This window comes from Nanorana parkeri, unplaced genomic scaffold (genome assembly GCF_000935625.1).
Source record: "Nanorana parkeri isolate BGI_ZX_2015 unplaced genomic scaffold, ASM93562v1 scaffold814, whole genome shotgun sequence".
NCBI lineage: Eukaryota > Metazoa > Chordata > Amphibia > Anura > Dicroglossidae > Nanorana > Nanorana parkeri.
The window spans coordinates 126,183-150,291 of record NW_017307082.1 but is presented as its reverse complement, the minus strand read 5'-3'; the positions used below and the strand labels follow the sequence as shown (position 1 = coordinate 150,291).

Genomic DNA, 24,109 nt, shown 5'->3' with positions numbered 1-24,109 from the left:
TCAAGCACACCTGTTATGTTTCACTTTAAATGATCAGAGAAAATATCTCCATCTTTTCTTTTTCTTACTATTATTATTGCAAAGTTATGTAGGTAATGGCAGTTAACATGTTAAAATTGCAAAGAGAAGATGAAGGTGTGTAATTAATACTTCTGCTAAACTTGCCTTAAATAAACGCTCGCTATATTGATGACAGATGGTACTTGTCCACAAGACAAATGATTCATTATTTGATTCTAGATGCTTCAGTACAAGACTGGTCATCATTACATTATTGGCAGATGACATGATATGCACATTAATAAGGTGAAACATCTTCTATCTCCTATAAATATGCTACAGTCTCCAGAACTTTGTGTGTAAGATCTATGACATCCCCTTGTAAAGTCCTTGTCAGCAGGAAAATAGATCAGTAAATCAATATTACATCTGGAAAGAGGTTGAAGTGACAAACTGTGCTGTGACAACATTATACAGAACACTAATATATATATTTATATACACATATACACCACAATCTAATGCTCTTAATTTCTAGGACACATCATATTTGGAACATGGACATGTGGACAAATGGCCATAAAATGTAAAAATTTAAAAAAAATTATTTTATGTAAACTTGCTATTGATCACATTCAAACATTGTACAACTCCTATACCAGTATAGATAATGAAGTATCTTGCATTTGCCCATTTTCGTGCTCAGCTGATATATTGACTCAATCTTAAATCCAAACTTTTTTCTTGCTAGATTAGGGAACTGTTAGAAACTGTCAGGTTTTTTTTGTTTTGATACTTATGTTTGCATAAGGGAGACTTCTTCTCTCTATTTGTTCTGGTGACCATTGTCAATGTTAGGTGAAGGGACAGCCAAAGAGTTATGGTTTTCACTGGAACAGCAGGTAAAGAAAAATGTCCATTGTCATGCCTGTTCTGGTGACAGCTGTCTAAGAGGGAATTTCCTCACATTGTTAAGATTTTTGATCACTTCCTGTTTTTCTGGGGTAGGAAGTACAGTGAAATCTCCTCAATGGGATACAGCAAATAAATAAAAAATGTATAAATAAATGGAAAACTGACAGATGATCTAACTATCCCATAAACTAACTTAAACTATAATAATGCTTTTTGGCTATGAAGACAGGGGTTCAGTTGATTTATGTAATAAAAAAACTTGGTTAAATAAGTTTCATATAATGCTTGTAGTTTTGTACATGTTTTATGTATTTTTTGAAACAATTTAGAAAGATAACTTTTTTATGCTTGCAAGGAATTAAACTGTCCTAGCTTCCTGCGTGGTTAGTGTTACTTCCTTGTTTATGTATTCTTGTGGTTGCTATGCTATGCATATATATTGGTTTATTTTCTCCTAAAAAATAAATGAACAATAACAACAAGAAATGCCCTTACCATTTTGGCTCAAGAGAAAGAAAATGTTAACTATTCAGTTTATACTGTTGAGCGGTCAATAATTCTGCAGGGGGAAGAGTAATATGAAAGCATTTTGCATACATGAGTGCTTTATTTCTTTATACATTTTTGTTTTATAATGTTTATTTTCATCTCATGCACATCATTAGCTGTAAAGGTGTATGCACAAATCAGGCTGTGAAAGCTTTTTTTGATTTTCGGAACAACAACCGTGAAAAAAGTGCAGTGAAGCTGACTTTTGTATTCTTATGTTTGAATATAGTTGGGTGGAAGCTGATGCATGCTTTTTCAAATAGAAAACATAATGAAAAGTGAAATAATTTCCATAATTCAGCTGCATATATTTTATGAACTCCAGGATTTATAGCCATGATACTTGTTGCGGTCAATGGAGCTTTGAAAAAAAATTATAGGAGAACTCCTTCCAATGATGACAAGATAAAAAATAAATAGGCCATTAATAAAAACCAAAACTAGCTTTTGCTGCAATTTTCAGCTTCAATCCAGGGATTTCCCTGCAGTACTTTTACCCTGCAGACAACATTTTGTTTCTCCCTGCAGAACATGTCTTGTTCCTTGACCTGGAACAAGAATTCTCATGGATTCTTCATTACCTACTGTGGACTGCTTTTGAATTCTTTCAGCTGTCTATAGTAATAACAAATCTGGTTAACACTACTTTAAGAGCTTACAAGTTTGTCTCACAATTTCAGACTTCACCACAGCTTGGCAACCACTGAAGGAGGTCATTATAGTGGGGTGCACTGTCGTTCCCACTGTACCCTGACAATTGAGCTCATTATCAGAGTTTCTAAATGGTTTGTGGGAAGAAAACAATGTGGTTAGCAGTTACCAGCTATATGAACTACATGGATGATATGACAACTGTCCCCTGTACCAAGAGACGCCTGGAAAAGCTTCATCAAAACATCTCAAGAGGAGGATGAAGAGCAAACCCACTAAGTGCAGAAGCATATCCATTGTCAAAGATCAAGTTAAGAAGCAAAGGTTCAATACAGACAAAACACCTGTTCAACTGTTTTAGAACTTGGGCCAATAGTATGATGTTATTGAACAACCTAAAATGGATACCATCATGTAAATAGATTGCATCAACAAGATCTTGCTGCCAGAAAAAACCTCAAGCTGTGATGCTTTCAGTTTGGCATACTTGCAAGATTCACATGGTCTCTAAAATTGTAGGAAATCTCCACTGACAAAATAGAAAAGCTGTAGAGTAATTAGCATATGTGTGAGACAGTAGCTTGGACTTCCACAATGCTTAAGCCCTGTTTGACTGTACAGAAAAGAAAAATTGGTGTTACCAATTGTAAGTCTTGTGAAAGAATTTACATGCACCAGAGCAAGGCTGGTCATGACCCTCACTGAATATGAAGATACTAGTAATTTAACTGTGCCCCCTTCCCCTGTGTGACAATGCAGTGGAAGTGGACTCCATCTGAAGCCGCTCAGAGTGCCAAGTCTGCTCTTCACTTCAAGGAAATGGTTGGCAACATTCAACATGGAAGAGCCTGTCTCAGACTACTCCCAAAAGCTCATTAGTGGTGCAAGGCAACATCAGTGCAGAAAAACAGCTCATAGTAGAGGAGGAGAGAAGACAGAAGGAGGCAAAGTCACATGCCAAAGTGTCTTAATGGCAAAGCAGGGCCAAAGGTTTAACTGGGGGAGCCTAAATTAAGGTGGCGTGACATCTGGGAGATGAAGTAATCTCAGCTAACATTTGTCATCAGAGCCACTTATGACCTCCTATCCAAAGAACCTGAAGCAGTGGTGGGGAGAAGATTCAGTTTGCTCTCTGTCAAGCACCTGCATTGCTAAGACACATTCTAACAGAATTCCCTGTGATCCTTACCCAAGGGTGTTGGCAGCATAACCAGGTTCTCAGACAGCTGGCATTGATCTTGGAACATAGGTGAACATCCATAAATGTTCTATCACAAACATCAGCAGTGAATGTTCATATCACATGATTTGGACCCCAACTTCCAAAGCATCAAATAAGATCAAAAGATACAAGTATCCTGCAGATTGCTGGGAATTGGAAAATGGATGTGGACTTAGGAACAAAAAAACATGTGTCTATCCCAGACATTGTGGCTACAACACTCCGGCCAGACATGGTCCTGTAGTCCACAACAACCAAGCTGCCATACGTTGTAGAATTGACAGTACCATAAGAAGAGGGTGTTGAAGACAATTTGAGAGAAAAAAGTCCAAGTACTTGGAAATAACAAGTAAAGCTGCTCAGATGAGCTGGTAGATTAAGAGTTTCCCAGTAAAAGTGGGTTGCAAGGATTTAGTCCCTACATCTGCAACCAGCCTTCTGAAGAAGATTGGAGTGATGATTTGCTCATTCTAACAAGCAAGCAAGTCCTTGATTTTGATGGCCAACATCATTCATCCCACTTTCTCTGAGCCCAGGTCTTCCCGGACCTACTCCAGTCTGACTGGACAGTAAAAAGAGAAGTAGAGAGTGAAGAGCTCATTTCTCTGTCACTCTGCTTTCTTCTTCTATTAGTATAATTTCTACTTCTTGTCAGCACATGAACTGATTGGCTCCTTGCTCAGTAAGGTTCCCCCTGTAAAGGTGGAATGAGAGGTTTTAATCGCTACAGCTACAACCAGCCTTTTGCAGAAGATGGAAGTGAGGGGTCGCTTGTTTCAAAAACCAATGAAGTCATTATCAAATGCAGCATAAAAAAAGCAGCAATTGGATTTGGATTAAAAGGAAAAACTACAACTGGGATGCAAAATTAGACATTAGGGTATAGAACTGAGGGGTTGAGAGTGATGGTATACCAATTACAAAAATAAATTGAATGATTTCTTAATGATTACATAGCTGCATTCATTTATGTCTTTTATATCTGCCTGGAGGTCTGCTTTAAAACTCAGCAGAAGAAGTCATCCATAAATTGTCATGTGCTGATTTTCTTGATACACAAGAGGTTTTGCAATTGAAGTGTATTTAAATCCAAAAACAAGAATTTTAAGATGTTACAGCTTACCATTTCTCAGATGTGGTGGCTGCATTTATGAGTACGCCTGTCCTAGAGTCAAATGCTCACTCACTGTACTGTATCTATGGAGGAGCAGTGCTGTCACTCCAGGGCAGGAAGTGTGTTATGATTACAAAACCTCTAACCTTTTTTCATTAGGGGGAGTGTTCAACAGTATACAGAAAAAATGGGGAAAGGTTTATATTACTGCTTTAGATAGTTATGCAGAGTGCAAAAGACACAAGACAACTGGATTTCCACCAGGATCAATAGGTACAGTATCTCACAAAAGTGAGTATGCCCCTCACACTTTTGTAAATATTTTATTATATCAGTTTCAGGGTCTTGGCAATCTTCTTATAGTCTAGGCCACCTTCATGTAGAGCAACAATTCTTTTTTTCTAGGGCTGCGGAAATTAACGATTAATTACCCGATTAATCGTTACATTTTTGATCGATTAATATTCTTTTGATCACTAATGAAAACACTCACCTCTCCACCGGCTTCTGGGAGTCCCGTCGGAGACCCGGTGATGTCACGGACATTGACGTCACCGGACTCCTTCCCCAAGTGGCTCTGTCGGCTAACGAAGGGAAAGGGGGAGGAGTCAGGTGACGTCGATGTCCGTGACATCACCAGACTCCTCCCCCTTCCCTATGTTAGCTGACGGAGCCACTTGGTGAGCCACTTGGGCCGGTGAGTTTGCCCAAGAAACTTTCTGCACGTGCGCCAGCCAAGGCATTGGCCTATACACATACAGTACAGCAATGAAGTAATAAAATGAACTAGGATCACAGTAATCCAGCACGTTATTATTCTGAGTTGCCCAATCAAGCGGCGGCCATATTGAATGGGGCACGTGAGATTAATAACGTGCTGGATTAGTGTGGTCCTAGTTCATTTTATTACTTAATTGTTGTGCTGTATGTGTATAGGCCAATGTAGTTGGATCTGTATGTGCGTTATAATTAATCAAAAATAATCGATTAAAATTTTTTTTTGATTAATCGAACACGAAAATGTTAATCAGTACCAGCCCTATTTTTTTCAGATCCTCAGAGAGTTCTTTGCCATGAGGTGCCATGTTGACTGACAGTGACCAGTATGAGAGAGTGAGAGCGATAACACCAAATTTAACACACCTGCTCCCCATTCACACCTGAGACCTTGTAATACTAACGAGTCACATGACGCTGGGGAGGGAAAATGGCTAATTGGGCCCAATTTGGACATTTTCACTTAGGGGTGTACTCACTTTTGTTGCCAGCGGTTTAGACATTAATGGTTGTGTGTTGCGTTATTTTGACGGGACAGCAAATGTACATTGATATACAAGCTGTATACTCACTACTTTACATTGTAGCAAAGTGTAATTTCTTCTGTGTCATCACATAAAATGATATAATAAAATATTTTCAAAAATGTGAGGGGTGTACTCACTTCTGTGAGATACTGTATTTCAGTTCATGGCAAGGGTTTACATACCTTTTAATAATACTACTGTTTTAAGCAAGGCTGCTTTAGAATAATCTTCATGTCCAAATCTATGTGGGCAGCCCACCAAATTATTGAGTTCAGGTGTTTCCAATAAAAAGTGCTCTTAATACTTCAGCATATATAAGGCACTTTAGACAGTTGTGCACTCCTAACCTTGTAGCAATTGTTTTGGGAAGGCCCTTTTCGGTTCCAGCATGATTGTGCAAAAAGCCAGGTCCAAAGAAACACGGTTTGTTGAGTTTGATGCGGAGCCCTGACCTCAACCCTATTGAAAACCTTTGGAATGAACTGACAACAGGGATTGCAAGCCAGGTCTTCTCATGCAACATCATTATCAGACATCATAAATACTCTTTTGGTTGAATGGGCTAAAATTCCCTCAGACACATTTCAAAATCTTGTGGAAAGCCTTCCTAGACGAGTGTGGGGTTGTTATAGCTGCAAATGTCTAATGTCTACTTACATTATGTTAATAAACATATGTCATATTTCCCTCACTTTGGAGGTATTTGTATATCAGAGAATATTATTGAGATTACCTGCTTACCTTAACTCCAGCCCAACCATTTTACCTGCCAGAATTCATAGTTCTGTGCAGCCATTCTTCTGATTCAAACAACACCAGGCAGGTGACACCTATGTGTCCTGTCTTACTCCTATATCAGAGAATATTATTGAGATTACCTGCTTACCTTAACTCCAGCCCAACCATTTTACCTGCCAGAATTCATAGTTCTGTGCAGCCATTCTTCTGATTCAAACAACACCAGGCAGGTGACACCTATGTGTCCTGTCTTACTCCTGGTTCACACCTGAACGTTTCGTATATGCGCGTCACACGCGCGTTTTCCCCCCCGCCAGTGTGCGCGTTTTGTGCGCGTTTTCGTATTTTAAAAAACGCGCGACGCACGCGCGTTTTGGAGTGACAACAGAGGTGTCCAATGAAAAACAATTCCGGTCTTTCCGCAAGCGTCCAGTGAAAGACTCTGGAGACGCAGCATTTCCTTTTCCTGTATCCAAAAGACCGTGTGGTGTCTTTGTCTTTTGTGCAGAGGAGAGATTCAATTTCTGAGTGCTTTCTAATGGATCTGGCTACACTAAGACGGACTGCGGCAGTCGTTGCAGCAGTGCGCTTGATGCACTTGAGGAGAAGGAGAGAGAGTATGCGACGGTTCTGGGTTCATCCGGTCATAGCGAACCGTTAAGAAAGAGGCCAGTTTTGGGCCATGAAACGCTTCGTGGACATGAGGATAAGTTTTTCAGCTATACCCGCATGTCCAAAAATAGGTTAGTACATAAACAATTGTTAGTGATTATTGTTGTTTCCGGTGATGTCACGGACATTGACGTCACCGGACTCCTTCCCCAAGTGGCTCTGTCGGCTAACGAAGGGAAAGGGGGAGGAGTCAGGTGACGTCGATGTCCGTGACATCACCAGACTCCTCCCCCTTCCCTATGTTAGCTGACGGAGCCACTTGGTGAGCCACTTGGGCCGGTGAGTTTGCCCAAGAAACTTTCTGCACGTGCGCCAGCCAAGGCATTGGCCTATACACATACAGTACAGCAATGAAGTAATAAAATGAACTAGGATCACAGTAATCCAGCACGTTATTATTCTGAGTTGCCCAATCAAGCGGCGGCCATATTGAATGGGGCACGTGAGATTAATAACGTGCTGGATTAGTGTGGTCCTAGTTCATTTTATTACTTAATTGTTGTGCTGTATGTGTATAGGCCAATGTAGTTGGATCTGTATGTGCGTTATAATTAATCAAAAATAATCGATTAAAATTTTTTTTTGATTAATCGAACACGAAAATGTTAATCAGTACCAGCCCTATTTTTTTCAGATCCTCAGAGAGTTCTTTGCCATGAGGTGCCATGTTGACTGACAGTGACCAGTATGAGAGAGTGAGAGCGATAACACCAAATTTAACACACCTGCTCCCCATTCACACCTGAGACCTTGTAATACTAACGAGTCACATGACGCTGGGGAGGGAAAATGGCTAATTGGGCCCAATTTGGACATTTTCACTTAGGGGTGTACTCACTTTTGTTGCCAGCGGTTTAGACATTAATGGTTGTGTGTTGCGTTATTTTGACGGGACAGCAAATGTACATTGATATACAAGCTGTATACTCACTACTTTACATTGTAGCAAAGTGTAATTTCTTCTGTGTCATCACATAAAATGATATAATAAAATATTTTCAAAAATGTGAGGGGTGTACTCACTTCTGTGAGATACTGTATTTCAGTTCATGGCAAGGGTTTACATACCTTTTAATAATACTACTGTTTTAAGCAAGGCTGCTTTAGAATAATCTTCATGTCCAAATCTATGTGGGCAGCCCACCAAATTATTGAGTTCAGGTGTTTCCAATAAAAAGTGCTCTTAATACTTCAGCATATATAAGGCACTTTAGACAGTTGTGCACTCCTAACCTTGTAGCAATTGTTTTGGGAAGGCCCTTTTCGGTTCCAGCATGATTGTGCAAAAAGCCAGGTCCAAAGAAACACGGTTTGTTGAGTTTGATGCGGAGCCCTGACCTCAACCCTATTGAAAACCTTTGGAATGAACTGACAACAGGGATTGCAAGCCAGGTCTTCTCATGCAACATCATTATCAGACATCATAAATACTCTTTTGGTTGAATGGGCTAAAATTCCCTCAGACACATTTCAAAATCTTGTGGAAAGCCTTCCTAGACGAGTGTGGGGTTGTTATAGCTGCAAATGTCTAATGTCTACTTACATTATGTTAATAAACATATGTCATATTTCCCTCACTTTGGAGGTATTTGTATATCAGAGAATATTATTGAGATTACCTGCTTACCTTAACTCCAGCCCAACCATTTTACCTGCCAGAATTCATAGTTCTGTGCAGCCATTCTTCTGATTCAAACAACACCAGGCAGGTGACACCTATGTGTCCTGTCTTACTCCTGGTTCACACCTGAACGTTTCGTATATGCGCGTCACACGCGCGTTTTCCCCCCCGCCAGTGTGCGCGTTTTGTGCGCGTTTTCGTATTTTAAAAAACGCGCGACGCACGCGCGTTTTGGAGTGACAACAGAGGTGTCCAATGAAAAACAATTCCGGTCTTTCCGCAAGCGTCCAGTGAAAGACTCTGGAGACGCAGCATTTCCTTTTCCTGTATCCAAAAGACTGTGTGGTGTCGTCCTTTTGTGCAGAGGAGAGATTCAATTTCTGAGTGCTTTCTAATGGATCTGGCTACACTAAGACGGACTGCGGCAGTCGTTGCAGCAGTGCGCTTGATGCACTTGAGGAGAAGGAGAGAGAGTATGCGACGGTTCTGGGTTCATCCGGTCATAGCGAACCGTTAAGAAAGAGGCCAGTTTTGGGCCATGAAACGCTTCGTGGACATGAGGATAAGTTTTTCAGCTATACCCGCATGTCCAAAAATAGGTTAGTACATAAACAATTGTTAGTGATTATTGTTGTTCTGTCTAATTGCTAGTATTGACCACAAACCTTTATATATATTACAGTTTTGATGAGCTACTGGGATTGCTGTCGGTGCAGTTGGAGCGTCAGGACACCTTCCTGCGTGACAGCATTCCACCCCCCGAAAGATTAGTTATTACCTTGCGGTAAGTTCACTACATCACTCCTTTGTATAATTAAAGACCAATGAAAAGAAGCATAAATCTGATCTGTGACAGTACTGTCATTACCCCCTCCTTATAAATGATAATCTGTTTACAAGAGTTATATATGAAATTGTATATTAATGCTATATTAATGCTCTGTGTGTTGTGCCTTTTGCTGTAGTGTCCTGTGCGTTGTGCTGTTCTAACCTAGGTGTCTTTGTGATATGCATGTTGACGTATGGCATGTGTGACCCTCCTACATATGTTTAACCCAACCTTTTATAGAATAAAATCCTAACAATATTTTTAATAACCTTTATCTTGAACCCACAAAAAACCACACAAACTCTTTGTACAATTTAGTTAACATTTACTATATAAAAATAACATAAACTTAAACTTTACTGCTCAAATGTGTAGGAGGAGAAAACGAAAACTTTTAATCCTCAAATCATATATTTTGATAATTTGGACGAGCCAAGTGCTCCTCAACCTGCATGGGATACTCTGCCTAGGAGTGGCTGGAAATTTTAGGATTGTTTTCAACTTCATGCAACTTCCCAAACTGTGTTGGAGCCATCGATGGGAAACATATTAGAATTATAAAACCAATTGGCAGTGGCAGCCGTTTTTTTAATTTTAATTTTTTTTTTTCCGTTGTCCTATTTGCGGTTGCAGATTCTCATAAAAAACACTGCACGCATGGGACCTATAAAAAAAAAGCATGCATGGGACATAAAAAAACACTGCACGCATGTCATATTAAAATACTGCATGCATGGGACATAAAAAACACTGCACGCATGTCACATTAAAATACTGCATGCATGGGACATAAAAAACACTGCACGTATGGGACCTATAAAAAACTGCACGCACGGAACATAAAAAAACACTGCACGCATGTCACATTAAAATACTGCACGCATGGGACATACAAGACACTGCACGCATGTCACATTACAATACTGCACACATGTCACATTACAATACTGCACGCATGGGACCTATAAAATACTGCACGCATGTCACATTTACATACTGCACGCATGTCACATTACAACAGTGCACGCATGTCACATTACAACAGTGCATGCATTCTGCAATAAAATACACATAAAAACATTGCTGACATGTACCTTTTGATCCTTTAACTTGTTTGGAGTATGTTTCCCAATCAGGCCATGTAGCTTCACAAATATCTTCCCAGGCACGTTGCCTGATTCTCCGGTTTTTGTTGTCTGCATGTCTCATGTCGTAGAGACAGTGTTTTGCATGCACCAGGCGTATGAATGCCTCTGAATCAAGTAGGCCACATCTACTGGAATCCTCCATCTTGCTCTTCTTCTTGCTCACACAACAAGTTGCAGAGGGGAGTGGTCTGTTGCCATGTGTGGAACGGGCGTTCTATGCGCGATTTCTGCTACAAAAACGCGCAAAAACTAATTTTGTACGTTCCCATGGAAGTCTATGGCCGCGAACGCGCTACAAAACGGCCCAATACGCCGCAAAGAAGCTCCTGTACCTTTTCAGGCGTGGGCCGTTTTGTAGCGCGTTAGGGACGGGCGGAAATACGGAAAGGTGGGAACGAGACCATTGACTACAATGCAATGTAGATTTTTGAGCGTTTTGTAGAGCGTTCGTCGAGCGTAGAACGCGCTACAAAACGGTCAGGTGTGAACCAAGCCTTAAGTGTGAAGATTAATTTTTGGCTATGAAGTAAGGCAAAAATGCAAGACACAAAACTGACTGAAATAATTGCAAATCCCTTTGAAGATTTAACATAACATAGTTCAAGGATTAATCTCACAGATTCTGCACTCTCTGACCTGCACCCAGAGACAGGAACAGTATAGTACATACATTGTACAGCACTACTAGGCCGGAAACAAAGAAAGAAAACTTTGTAAATATTAAAACTTGTTAAATAATGTATGTAAAGCTTAGACTTTTATTTTTTATTTTTGAGTAAGTAATAGTGTTCATAGCTTTGTTCTGTCTGGGAAATTTCCATTTCCAGAGGCACATAAGGAAAGGGGGAAATCTACAAAGCAATGGAATGTCCCCTATTAGACAGTTGTTACCAGAACAGATTTCCCCACTGGAAGAATTCTCCTCACCTCATGTTTCTTTAGAAATTTAAAATTTTCCTTCACTTCTGTAAAAAGTGGTCACCGGAACCAATAGTGAGGTTGAATCCTTCCTAGAAGGTGCAGAACCCTCAATAAAAACCTTACAGAGGTTCTACCCCTTATACATTTTATACCCCCCAAAAAACGTATGACTTTCCATACACTTTAAGCTTGCCACATACACAGAAATATTTTAAAAACTGACCGTAGTTTCGCTATAGAACATTTAATTGTGTTTTATTGTGTTCTACTCAAGTTGTCTTTCAATTAAAACGTGGAAGCAGAGACTATTCTGGCACCTTGTCTTCCACTTACAGCGGGAGGCTGAGATATGAGCTGTTTTAGAACATCGGCTATTACATTATATTACCAACAAATCTGTTCGTTCCATGTTACATAAACCTACATAGTCATGCGGATTAGAAAATCAGATCCAACAGACTAATGATAAGTCAACTCACTTTTATACATGATCATATGTGCACATACAAGGTGCACATTTGGAGAAATACTGCAATTATCTAAATCATGTTTTTTTATTGTTCTGCTTGCTGGTTTATTGAAAAAAGCAAAGCTTCTTTCACAGTTTGTAAGTTTAATGTACATTAAAAGCCCTCAGCCAAACTGAAGGATATCTAGTATTGAAGTAAAAGGATTTTTCAACTCATTCTACATATTCCAGAAGAATATACAATGGCTTATTCATTACAACTGACCAATGCGGATCTGCAAAGTTCTGTAGCATAATGCAACCATTTGGATTTCAGTTTACAGAAGCCATATATGATAATAATTGTTTAGCGATTGGCTTCAATGCATTTGTGCACTTTGCACATTCTTACTGCTCTTTGTACTACCATACTGAATAAACTACACAGACTGAGCAGTATGACTGACTATGTAGGTCTATGTTACATGACTTCACAAACCCTATTTCAAGTATTTTAACACACTTTCCAAATCTCTGGGCAAAGAAAAAATTTACCCTTGCGCATACAATATATTGCATGGCTATGGGCCCTACACTGTACAGCGGGCCTCTGAGGGGGGGAAAGAGGATATGGGCACTGGTCTTGGAGGCAGCAGGAAAAGGCATCAAATAAGCAAAATGCTCTGCATAATCCCTCTAGACAAAAGTGAGTGGTTAACCTTTGCAGTGAGAGGGTAGCCCCACCCCAAGTTTTATTTCTTTTTACTCACGATAAGCTTTAAGCCAATGCATTAATAATGATATTCATCATTAAAACAAACTGTAGCATGAGCACATAGACACAATTTTCTAAATTTGGAAGGATACTCAGTAGTAGAATGATGTGAGATTCTGCGACAAACTGTGCCTGGCTGCTTCCATGTATGTAACTCTGAAAGAAAAAACAAAACATTAATTTTAAAAACCTGAAAAAATAAATACTAAACCATAAGTGCCAGTTTTAAAATTTTGCTTGCATGCATTTCTAGATTAACCATCAGCATTTTACCCCTGTGGAACAGACCAATACCAAGCATAGTTCAAATTTCAATTTTCAATTTACAAGCACAAACCAGGGTAGGAAGCAAAGACCTGTTTACAAAGCACTGACTGACAGCCCTTGCTATTGTTGTCAGAGGCACAAGGGCTAGTTAGATCTACTAGTTTTAGCAGGTGCAAATAGCAGGATGAAAGACCCTATTGCTGCATACCAATCACTCGCAAAGTTTTAAAGCTAAAACACTTAAATACTTTGTGATCTTCAAATAAATTGGACTGTTGGTCTCCAACAGAAAATTAAGGTGAGCACCTCTGGTTTTAAGCATTTTCCTAAAAATGACACGTGGCAGGCAACCAAATTGTTCTGCAGTACCCATTTTACCAAATTCTTAGTGCTAAATCCTATCAGAAGACAGAAAAGCTTCACACATTAGCCTGATCAAAGGTTACCACTTGGCACAAGACAACCACTATTATGATCCCCAAGAGAAGACCTGGCACAGATAAATACAGAGTGAAGATATTGCTTTGTTGGCACATGTGGCCAATGGGATGGATTTGTAGAACAGCTTTTCTAAACAAATTGCAGGTGTTTTTGATTATTATAATATAAAGTAAACAAGACATTATAGAAATATGGGGACTGCCATTGCTGACGTCCTTCAGAAGGTGCCAACTGCCTGGCTGTTATGCAAACAAATAATTGGAGCACTAGGGGGAGACGTATTGGGTTATTGGTGCATTAAAATCCATGTATCCTTTACAAATTTTACGTAGATCAAATTAGCAAATCTCTAATCCAATAGGATAAACAAAATGTAAAACTGTTAAAGTGTATGTAAACCCAAAACCTATTAATTTGTATCTTGCTGTAAGTGTACACTGCAATCCCAATAACACAATGCTTTTCTTTAGCTTTATTGAAAACATTTACTTTAAATTAGGTTTTTGTCACTTTCTTTTTCTGGATTACACCACTCAACAATTGCTCTTCATAGCAGGAGTGGCATGGACCCTGGCGATGCATAGCTTTAGGTTTCTGTGGAAAAATTGGGAAGTGGGAGTTATGTCACCAGGTGGTTATGATCTCTTGTGCCCACGACTCTGGACAGCTCTTATTAACAAAATGAATAAGCAATCCAATTTAACCTTTTAATTTGGTTTATTTATGCAGTTATGCCTATGAACTCTGTAGTTATGCTTCTTAAAGTGCATTTATTATGTATTTATATATATATAAGATTTTTTTAAAGTTAATGATTTATGTATAGGACTATGTTCCATTTCAATTTTGGGGCTAAAAAATGCATTTAAAATATATTTTCTTTTTATTGGAAGGGAGAATACCTACTCTCAACAGATCTGGAAATGTATACAGAACAAATATATTGTGTTTTACTTGTTATTTCAGAGACCTCAATAAGGAGGATGCCAATTTTATTAGCATTACCAGCATTAGCACTGCATATAATAATATGAGCTTTTATTACACTAAAGATTTGTTTCTACAATCAAGTGTCTCCAAAATGACCCACTCCAGCAGATAAAAACACTCTGCTCCTGATCATCTCTCTGCCTCCTGATTATAATCTCATAAGTTTAATACATTAGCTCTTGTGAAGGGTTTGGTTAAATATGAAGTGACTAATCAGAAAGGCACAGATGATCAGAAGCATTCAGTAATAGAGTGGTCATGTTGGGACTGTCTGCACAATAAGTAGTGGAAAAAAATATTTCTACTTACCATGAAGAAATCTATAAGTCCACTAAGACTGAGGAGATCATTTGGAAATTCTTTATAAACACTAGAATTGTATAAGATGAGGGTATCATGATAAGACCTATGCAATCATACTAAGGATTCTCAAATAAATAAAGAAAAATTATATAGTCCTGAGTGCCTGATTTCATACTTCTGGTAGATATTCTGTATCACTAGGAGGATCCAAGGACAGAAACAACTGTACCCACTACACAATTTTTCACAGAAAAAAAAACCCGCTACCTGAAACTTTTTATTGTCAAGGGGCCCACTACACAATCTGCTGCTTTGAAGTCGACTGATAAGAGGTCCATTTGTCACCGTTATATAAAACTTTTCTTTTATAACTAGAATAAAGCAAATCCATATAGGCTACACAAGTAAGAAGACTGTAATTGAGAAACAGTATGCTTTGACTAGATGCTAGAGGTCTTGCTTTGCTAATCAAACTATTGTAACCTCGATGCTGATGGAATCATTTATGTATCATAAACAGAGTCATTGTATACCGTGGCAAACTGAAGTTACCAAACATTTTCATTTCCCCCTCCTCTTTTAGATTGTAAGCCCTCAGGGGCAGGGCCCTCCTTACCATCTTGTCTTGAATTGTATTGTAACTGTAATGTCTTCCTTATATTGTAAAGCGCTGCACAAACTGTTGGCGCTATATAAATACTATGTAATAATAATAATAATTGTATACTCCATGGAAGGGGGTGGGGATTACATTATTATTATACAGGAATTATATAGCGCCAACAGTTTACACATCGCTTTACAATATAAGGAAGACATTACAATCACAATACAATTCAAGACAAGATGGTAAGGAGGGCCCTGCCCGTGAGAACTTAGTTTCTAGTTCACCTTGCCATATAACTATTTGCCAGAGAATATATTTTACATAAAAATGACTTGAATGAATGAAAAAACTGATGCAAGGGATTAACATTTTGTTTTACAATTAGGATACATTGCTTCACATTAGCAAGCGTTGCACACATCGGTCTGCTGTGTATTTTCAATTTTACTTAATATCTGAATAAGTCCCAGTCCAGATGTTTATCCATCCCACACTATGAACAGTCTGCTGGAATTTAGTTGTAAAGTTTACTTTGTGCTTAGGAATAATAGCATCTCATTACAAAACCTTTTAGGCCTAAATGGGAATATTAGGTAAGAGATTTTCTGATTTTGAATAATAACCTAGTCTGGTAAAACTGAGCTTGATATAATGCTTCTTTCCTTCCGATTTCTTCTGAAAAGAGACAAGGCCATATGGTTTTCTTCTACAAGTGGCCAGCTGGTGAAGCTGTAGCTCTGATCCCTTTGGTAAACACACAACAAATGTCTGGAGTAATGCTATTGCAGACAGTAAAGTCAGAGTGTTTCAAACATCTGTATGCTTATGTAAGAAACTGTGTTCTTTTTTAGATCTTAGTATTTTGTAAGTCATATTAAAGTGACACTAAACTCAGAAGTTAAATCTTAAAAAATACATTCAAGTACCTTAACTATTATTTTTTTAAATCTTATTTGTGTATCACTCGGCTGTAGATCCTCAAATAATCCCTGAATTGTTGCTGACACTGTCCTTCCTTCTGGAGGGTGGCTACTTTTGTTCCCCATGAACCCTGTGTGTGTGTTGTAAAGTAGCCACTGCTTCCAAGCTCACTCCTATGATAGACCTTTCAATAGAAATTAGTCCATCACAGGAGTGAGCTTGGAGCGGTGATACATCATTGTTGTAAGTAATACATTACTGATAACAATCTATGCGGCAGCTTGGACCACAAAAAGTGGACCCTGTGGAAACTTCATGAATACACTCATGGCATGTCACAATATACAGTAACAGTATTGGGAACCAAATGGGCCCCATAAAAGGTGAAGCTAAGGTGACTTTCTTCCCAGTTGAAAACATGTACCACAAAGTTCATATGGAGTGGGGGAGGCAGCACAAGGAGACAGTCAGTTGTGCTGTGGTGCTTCATGGGACATGCTTAATGGAGGAGAGAGGGGAGAGTGAGAAAGGGATGAGCTTATCAGTCTGTTGATTCTCCTTTCACTGTACAGTCACAAGCTTGGAGAGGGACAAGACCTGTAAGTGTTACTTAACTGCAGAAAAGGCAGGTCTCCTGACCTAATAGTCAGAGCAGTGCTGTGTGACAAAGCTGTGTAAATTGCAGAAATGGATAGATGTAACAACAAATCCTTTAGCAGGTAAAACCTCCCCCATATATGTATTCCATCTGTGTCCTTGTTGGTGGATGTGCAGGACTGGGAGCAACATAGGAGTAGGGCTTACCAACTCCGATCTAGGAGGGCTGGAAAGTCATCCTTTTTTCAGCCCAGAGATCACGTGGGATGATCCTGTGGTGTGATTAACCACTAGATCTAAGAAAAACGCCTCTTGTATAAGTGGATACTTATAGAGTGATTGAGAGGGAGATACAATCCAATTAAAGCTATGGAAACACTGTGCCTCCCCATATACATTGGGACCATTGTGTATGATTATCTTCAAAGGGGTGTGTAGGCACCTGGGTCCTTCTTTGTTTTTCTCCTTGTGGCCCCCAGCATCAGGTAGACCGCTGGTTGTGTGGCAGTTAGTTGACACTCCATTTTTATAATGTCCGTTTGTCAGGTTCATTAATTGAATCAAGCCATTATACTGTCATTAAATATCTCAAATAGTTCTTCATATATTGAAAAAATAGTCGCCCACTATTTCAAACACCTCTCTACTTACAATATCATAAACAATACTTCCCTACCACTGGTGAATTTGTCAGAATAAGGTCTTGTAGGCTAAAAGGTCTTTTGCTTGCAGACAGAATCTAATGTACCTTTTTTAAGGCTGCTATAACTGGCAGAAAATATAACAGAACACAAAACACTCTAGTAAAGGCAAATAGGTATCTATGTAAATTAATTCATATCTCAGTTGCAAAGTTAAGTGTGCTTTGTGTAAAAAGTGGTGTTTGACTTTGATATAATTATTTCTAATAGCCAGTGTAAGACATTAATGGTTAGTATGCAGGGGCGGACTGGGCCGGGGGGCAGGGTGGCAATTGCCCCCCGGGCCTCTGTGCTGCCTTTAAAAACGGCCGCTTCCTGCGGCGGTCAGGGGGCCCACCACTGGCCCCGCTAATAGAATTTTACGGCCGCCGGTGCAGTGGCTCCCTCCGACGCCACTTACAGAGTACAGAGCCGCTACAGATGCGGCTCTGTACACGGCGGTTGATCGCTCCTCTAGGCTGACCTCTGGAGGGCCCCGCGGGCGGCCCTCTAAAGTCTAGCACCATCCCCCAGCCAATCACCCCTTTCATGAACTTACTAGGAGTCCTCACATCAGCCGACCATTCACTACTGTTACATGGATGGCAAAAGTGGCAGACAGGGGCGGGGAGAAGGTGGGGAAGAGGCAGAGCGGGAGGGGGGCCAAGTTGCTGCACCATGGGCCTCTGGGTTGTACTTGCCCCCTGGGCTAAAAGTTGCCAGTCAGCCTCTGTTAGTATGCCTTGCTGAAGTTGTGTGGAATTGCCCTTTAACAAGCAAATGTCACACATATTCTTGTCTTCAAAGCAATCACTTAGAAAAACTTTAAAAGAAATGACAAAAAAGCAATTTATTTTATCAGCAAAAATGTAATAAACTTAAAATATATTACATAGAGATCACGAAACAACTAAACTCATTTTGAATTGTCTGAAATGACTAAGGGCTATTCAGCAATGATTGGTTTAATTTTTAATCCTGTATGAAATAATAAGACCTTAATTAATAAAATATCTGCAAAACACATGATAAATGAATATCATACGTCAAATTTAATTATGTTCCCGGAAACAAGCTTATCAATAATGCCTTCTTTAAAAATCTGCACAAAGCCAAAGAGCGATGTATTATAATGTTCTTCCAGATTGCCAGAAAAGTTAACAATTAGCAAAAGATGACAAAATGTTTTGCTAGATGCGGGGAGAGTCATGTAAAGTAAAAGTGAATATGAAATGACAGGGATATCTGAACAGGGAAACCTGTGATGACAAAACATGCAGGCTGCCACTGTTGACAAAAGTCATACCATGCTCCTTCTCTCTGCCAGGAGGATATGGAACAGCCACTGCATCTGCTGGTGGCACTGTGATTCCCAAAGTGGGCTAATTTAATTCAATGATTCACCAGCAGGTGTTTCTCAGTGGCCAGTAGGCCATTAGTCAAGAACTGAAGTTAACTGTTAGGAAATTATTAAGCTCCACCTGGCTTAAAGTGACACTAAACTCTTAAATCTTAAAAATACATTCAAGTTCCTTAACTATTAAAATAAATGTATCTTATTTGTGTATCCCTTAGCTGTAGATCCTCATATCATCTCTGAATTGGTGCTGACACTGTCCTTCCTTCTGGAGGGTGGTTACTTTTGTTCTCCATGGTCCTTGTGTGTGTTGTAAAGTAGTCACCGCTCCAAGCTCACTCCCTATGGACTACAATATCATGTTTATATTTCTAAATTGTATTGAGATTGTAGTCCATCACGGGAGTGAGCTTGGAGTCGTGGCTACTTTACAACACACACAGAGATCATGGGGAACAAAAGTGGATTTTTTAACAGGTTGCTTATAGTTGTTTACAGTTGCACCAAACAGCACCTAGAGAAGAAGCTAAACTTCTGGAACAAACCCGTTTGGAGTGATGAGACCAAATCCCACATTTTGGGATGTCATTACAACAGGAATAGATGGGAAATCCTCCAATGGGGTAATTCGTTCTGGTGACCCTGCCAACTACCAGGGATTTTCCTCTCTTCGGATCTTTGGAAGGATTTTCTCTCACTTTCTGAAGTGGCTATCACACAAGAAGTGAAGTGAAATCTCCACAATAGCACAAAAACTGCACACAAAAAACTGACAGGGCTTATAACCCTACCTTACACTATCCAAAACGAAAAAAAAAAGATGCCAGTCAGAGCTTCTGTTTGACTATCGTGCATTCCTGCCATTATTAGAGCTGCTTGGGTGCTTTAGAAAATGCAAGATGGTACATGCAGATGCTTCTAGGTACCTACAATTTATTGCTGCTTCCAATTTATTAATTTTAAGTTCATTATCAATTATTATAATCTTTGTATCTCAAAAGACTGTAAAAAACAAGCTGATACAGAACAAGGCAAAAAAAATCAAGAAACAACCATTACTGACAAAACAAAAACATTAAAACATTGTGCTCAGCAAAAAGGAAAATAAGACAATTAATAGCAACATTGAAAGAATCCTCTAGCAGTCAGCACAAGCAGAATATTTTAAAACAGAATGAGCTTTTCTTAGTAGTTACATATAAAGAACACATTGCAATAAAAACATTAAAAAACAACCCCTCTAAATAGTTTTAACATAGTACTACAATAAGCCAGACAACTATGACATACAAACCTGTAACACACTGAATAGGTGAATTTCATTCCACCTTCAGCTAGGACTGGGGTTCATCAAGTAAGGCCTGGTTTACACCGGAGCGTCTTTCTTCGTGGATCTAGGCGCACGAAAACGAGCAAAACACGCATTTCCATGCAAGTCATTAGTGACTGTTCACACCTTAGCGTTGCACGTAGGAAAACGCATGTCACACAAATAGTTGCAGGAGCTATTTTCAGGCGGATGTCGCATGGTTTTGGTCCCATAGACATCTATATGCTGGGAAAAACACGTGCTTTTAAAAAGCAAAAAACGTGCAGGAAAAAATTGTACGATAAACGCGCAAAACTGAAAACGCCTAGGTGTGAACCAGGCCTAAATATCACCATGTGATACAATATGTTCATATATGTTTAAAACCCATAAATGTTATACTCAACTCAAGCATTTTTCATTACATTCTTCCCTTACACCTAGTGATGCAATACTGGCAGATCATGTCCAGGGGGGCGGCAAAAAGGTATTCCCTAAAGCAATTACTCTAGGGGTCACTGCAGGTTCCCCATAGCTTTTGCAGGGTGCCCAGTTTCCTGTATCAGGACCCGGGCACCGTGAAAAAAATGCGGGGCACGGTCCTGGGTGCCTGTGTTCTGATGCAGTGACTACCCGACAGTTGCATTAAAAGGAGAACTATGAGGTGAGTGCTTTTCACTCACCTCATAGTTCTAGCCGACCTGTGACAATGAGACTGTCACAGGTCGGCTCAGTAGATCGGGAGGTGAGCGAACACATACCGGGTTCGCTCACCTCTCGATCCTGTCACGGCTCTCTACCGTGACAGGGGCTGGATTCCCCTCTCCCCGCTCTGATCTGCCAGCGCTGACTGGCGGAACCGACCGGGGAGGGGGCGGGTACAGCTGGCTCTGCCTCTAGATAGGCAGAGCCAGCTGTCACTCACGCAGCTGGGCGGATCCCGTAATCTAAGTCGGGATCCGCTCCGGCTGCGGCGTCTCAGTATACCGCGAGCTGTAGCTCGCGGTATACTGAGCTTAGGGTAACGGGAGGACGCTAGTTTGTGTCCTCCCATTACCCTAAGGAGAACTATGGGGAAAAACACTGACCCCCATAGTTCTCCTTTAATGCTGCAGTGCCCACAGCATTTGCAGTGCTGTCACTTCTCCCAGTCGGACAGTGACAGTTCAGAGATGAGGGAGGCTAACCCTTCAGCTCTGGTATGACACGGCCAAGAGGAGGACTTCCCCCTCACTCTGAATTGCTGCTGTGGGTGAGATTGGGGTAGTTAAACTGGGAAGAGGGGGTTCTCTGGTGGGCCGGAAGGGTCTGTAAAGGAAGGGAGGGAGAGGGTTTGTACTGGGGGAGTAGTGTACTGTGGAGTGAATTGGGGGTATGCTGGAAGGGGGTGTTCTATACTATGGGAATCTGTACGGAGGTGGTGGACAGGGAAGGGAGTGTTCTGTACTAGTGGGGTCTGTACCGGTTGGGTGGGCCGGTAAGGTGTGATCTGTACTGGGGTCTACGCTGACAATGTACTGTACTAGTGCTGTAAATCTGTATTGGTACACACTCCTAAGTTCTGCACAATAGATACTATAATGTAAATTTTTTAGCCCTGACCAGAGCAGAGCCGGTACAACTGTGCAAGACTGAGGGTAAGGCTGTAGCTCAGCTTTAATATCATCAAAACAGTACAAGTGCAGTCACCTCAAAAAAGAGAAAACAGTTACAAAGAAGCAAGGTAGAAAGAGCAAAGTGAAAATCAGGGAGGCAGGGGTTACTTCGCTGTATAGGAGGGGGTGGCACTGAGTCACTTCCCCAAGAGCCTGAGGAAGATACCTTGGTGCCAAGCTATACAGTAATCCTTAGATCCTACAATCCAGCATCCCAAAGCTAACACATTTCCCTCATATAAGGATTCAAAATCAGTGCTCTCATGTTTTCCCATTACAACCCTTTTCCTTTACTCTGTCAGCACGCTTTTTCCTGTTAGTGGATGGGAAAGTCTCTGGTGTGGGCATACAGAAGGAAAAACTGACTACTATAATCTGCCTGCCATAATACATAAAAACATTTCAATATAATTTATTAATTATGTAATGCTGGAAAATGATAATCATAAATCTCATCTATAGCCTTTAAACATATATTTAACCAGTTAAGAAAAATTGGAATCAAACTTGTGCCTTTTATTGCTCACATCCCATGAGGTATGCTACAGGAGATCCACTTATGAATAAGGTTCAAAACCAAACAAAGTGATAGATGTCATGTAATATTTATCACGCTTGCTGCTATAGGAGTGAATAAAACATGGTATATAATAGAGTGAAATAGCGGTATATATACAAGCTCTAGGCACAATTCATGTGTCAAACTTGAACACATCATGGGAAATGTACAATTAATAATGGGAGAAGGCACATTTTCATATCCAATTATATGTTGCGATACCACACCGCAAGCAATAAAATGTATTTATCAGTTAATGAACCTGAGGAAAAGAATATCATGAATCCCAAATTCATGGAGCAAAAATCAATTACTTAGAATAAAATGATCAGATCTGAGTTCATTTCTACATTCTCTCAGTGGGCCCATGGAAGTTTAGCAATGATATCATAAGGGAAATTAGAATCTAAGTGGGGCTGTCTTAAAAGCAGCATAGTTCAAACACGATAGTGAGGGTCAAAAAAGATGGGTATTCAAACCACATTTGTTTAATCAAAGAGCAAGCAAAATGATTCAGTGGCCTGCTAATGCAATTCAGGAAGCTTTGAAAATGTGTTTAAATTAGAACATCCACTGAAATTATGTTAATCTGATTTTGATATGATTTTCCCATTGTCAGGTTGAAGAAAGCTTTCAGAAAACCCTTTGAATGTTTGCTCTCTTTTACTGGTCATTCTTAACCGTTCAACCCATCATACTCAGTTTCACAACTAAATCTCTGATGTGAATCAGACATTTTCCATCTCCATCTGAATGAGAAAGGGGTTCATATTTAGAATCTGTAATTTCCAAAAGACTTTGATGGGTGAAGTTAGGAATGGTAGGCATACAGAATGAAGGGTTGATGTTCAGCAGCATTTTCAAGATTAAAAGGTGAAAGCTTTGGGAAATTTTGACTGGAGGTTCTCTTAGCCCTAGATAAACTATAACAAGCTCCGCTCTGCACCTCCAACCAATGATTAACTGCACCTTACACACCTATGAACACTGCAGTGAACATTGGAGACAAAAAAAAACTACAAAAAACTACATTTACCATGATGCTGAGTCATGTCATTTTAATCCAACACCATTAGAGATGGTAGTTTCTTGGGAGATGGATAACTAAGTGCTTCTGCAAATACGTCATTCTCAAAACAGCAGCAATGCTGCAATTTGTTGCCATGGCAACAACTGGCTCTTTTTATATTGATATACATGCAGATAACAACCTTAGAAAAAGCATACCAATAGGCATGGGGACGGGCACAACCAATCCATTGGATGTGTATGGCATGTATGCTCCTAAGGAGTAGGACTAGGCAATAAGTATTTTCAAGAAGAGGCACAGTGGTAAGGACCTTTGTGAAGTATAGCTTTAAGAGAGGAGTTCAAGCGATAATTTATCTGCAGCAGTGGCAGAATGGTTTTGTAAAAAATTGTCTACATTCCTGGGCTGAATGACAGATTTCTGCAGTGAGAAGCAACACTTAAAGTAGGTAAGTAGGGGGCAGGGCTGAGGGGGGGGGGTTTGAGA

The 24,109-nt window shown here is 39.9% G+C and overlaps 1 protein-coding gene across 1 annotated transcript in view; it reads right to left on the bottom strand.

Moving 5' to 3' along the window:
• Nucleotides 1–24,109, bottom strand: part of TUSC3 (tumor suppressor candidate 3) — a 144,157-nt gene that overhangs the window by 16,948 nt on the left and 103,100 nt on the right. Inside the window, exon 9 of the mRNA XM_018565112.1 lies at nucleotides 13,000–13,063. Within this exon, the coding sequence (XP_018420614.1) occupies nucleotides 13,000–13,063 (64 nt within the window). The remainder of the gene's footprint in view (nucleotides 1–12,999; nucleotides 13,064–24,109) is intronic.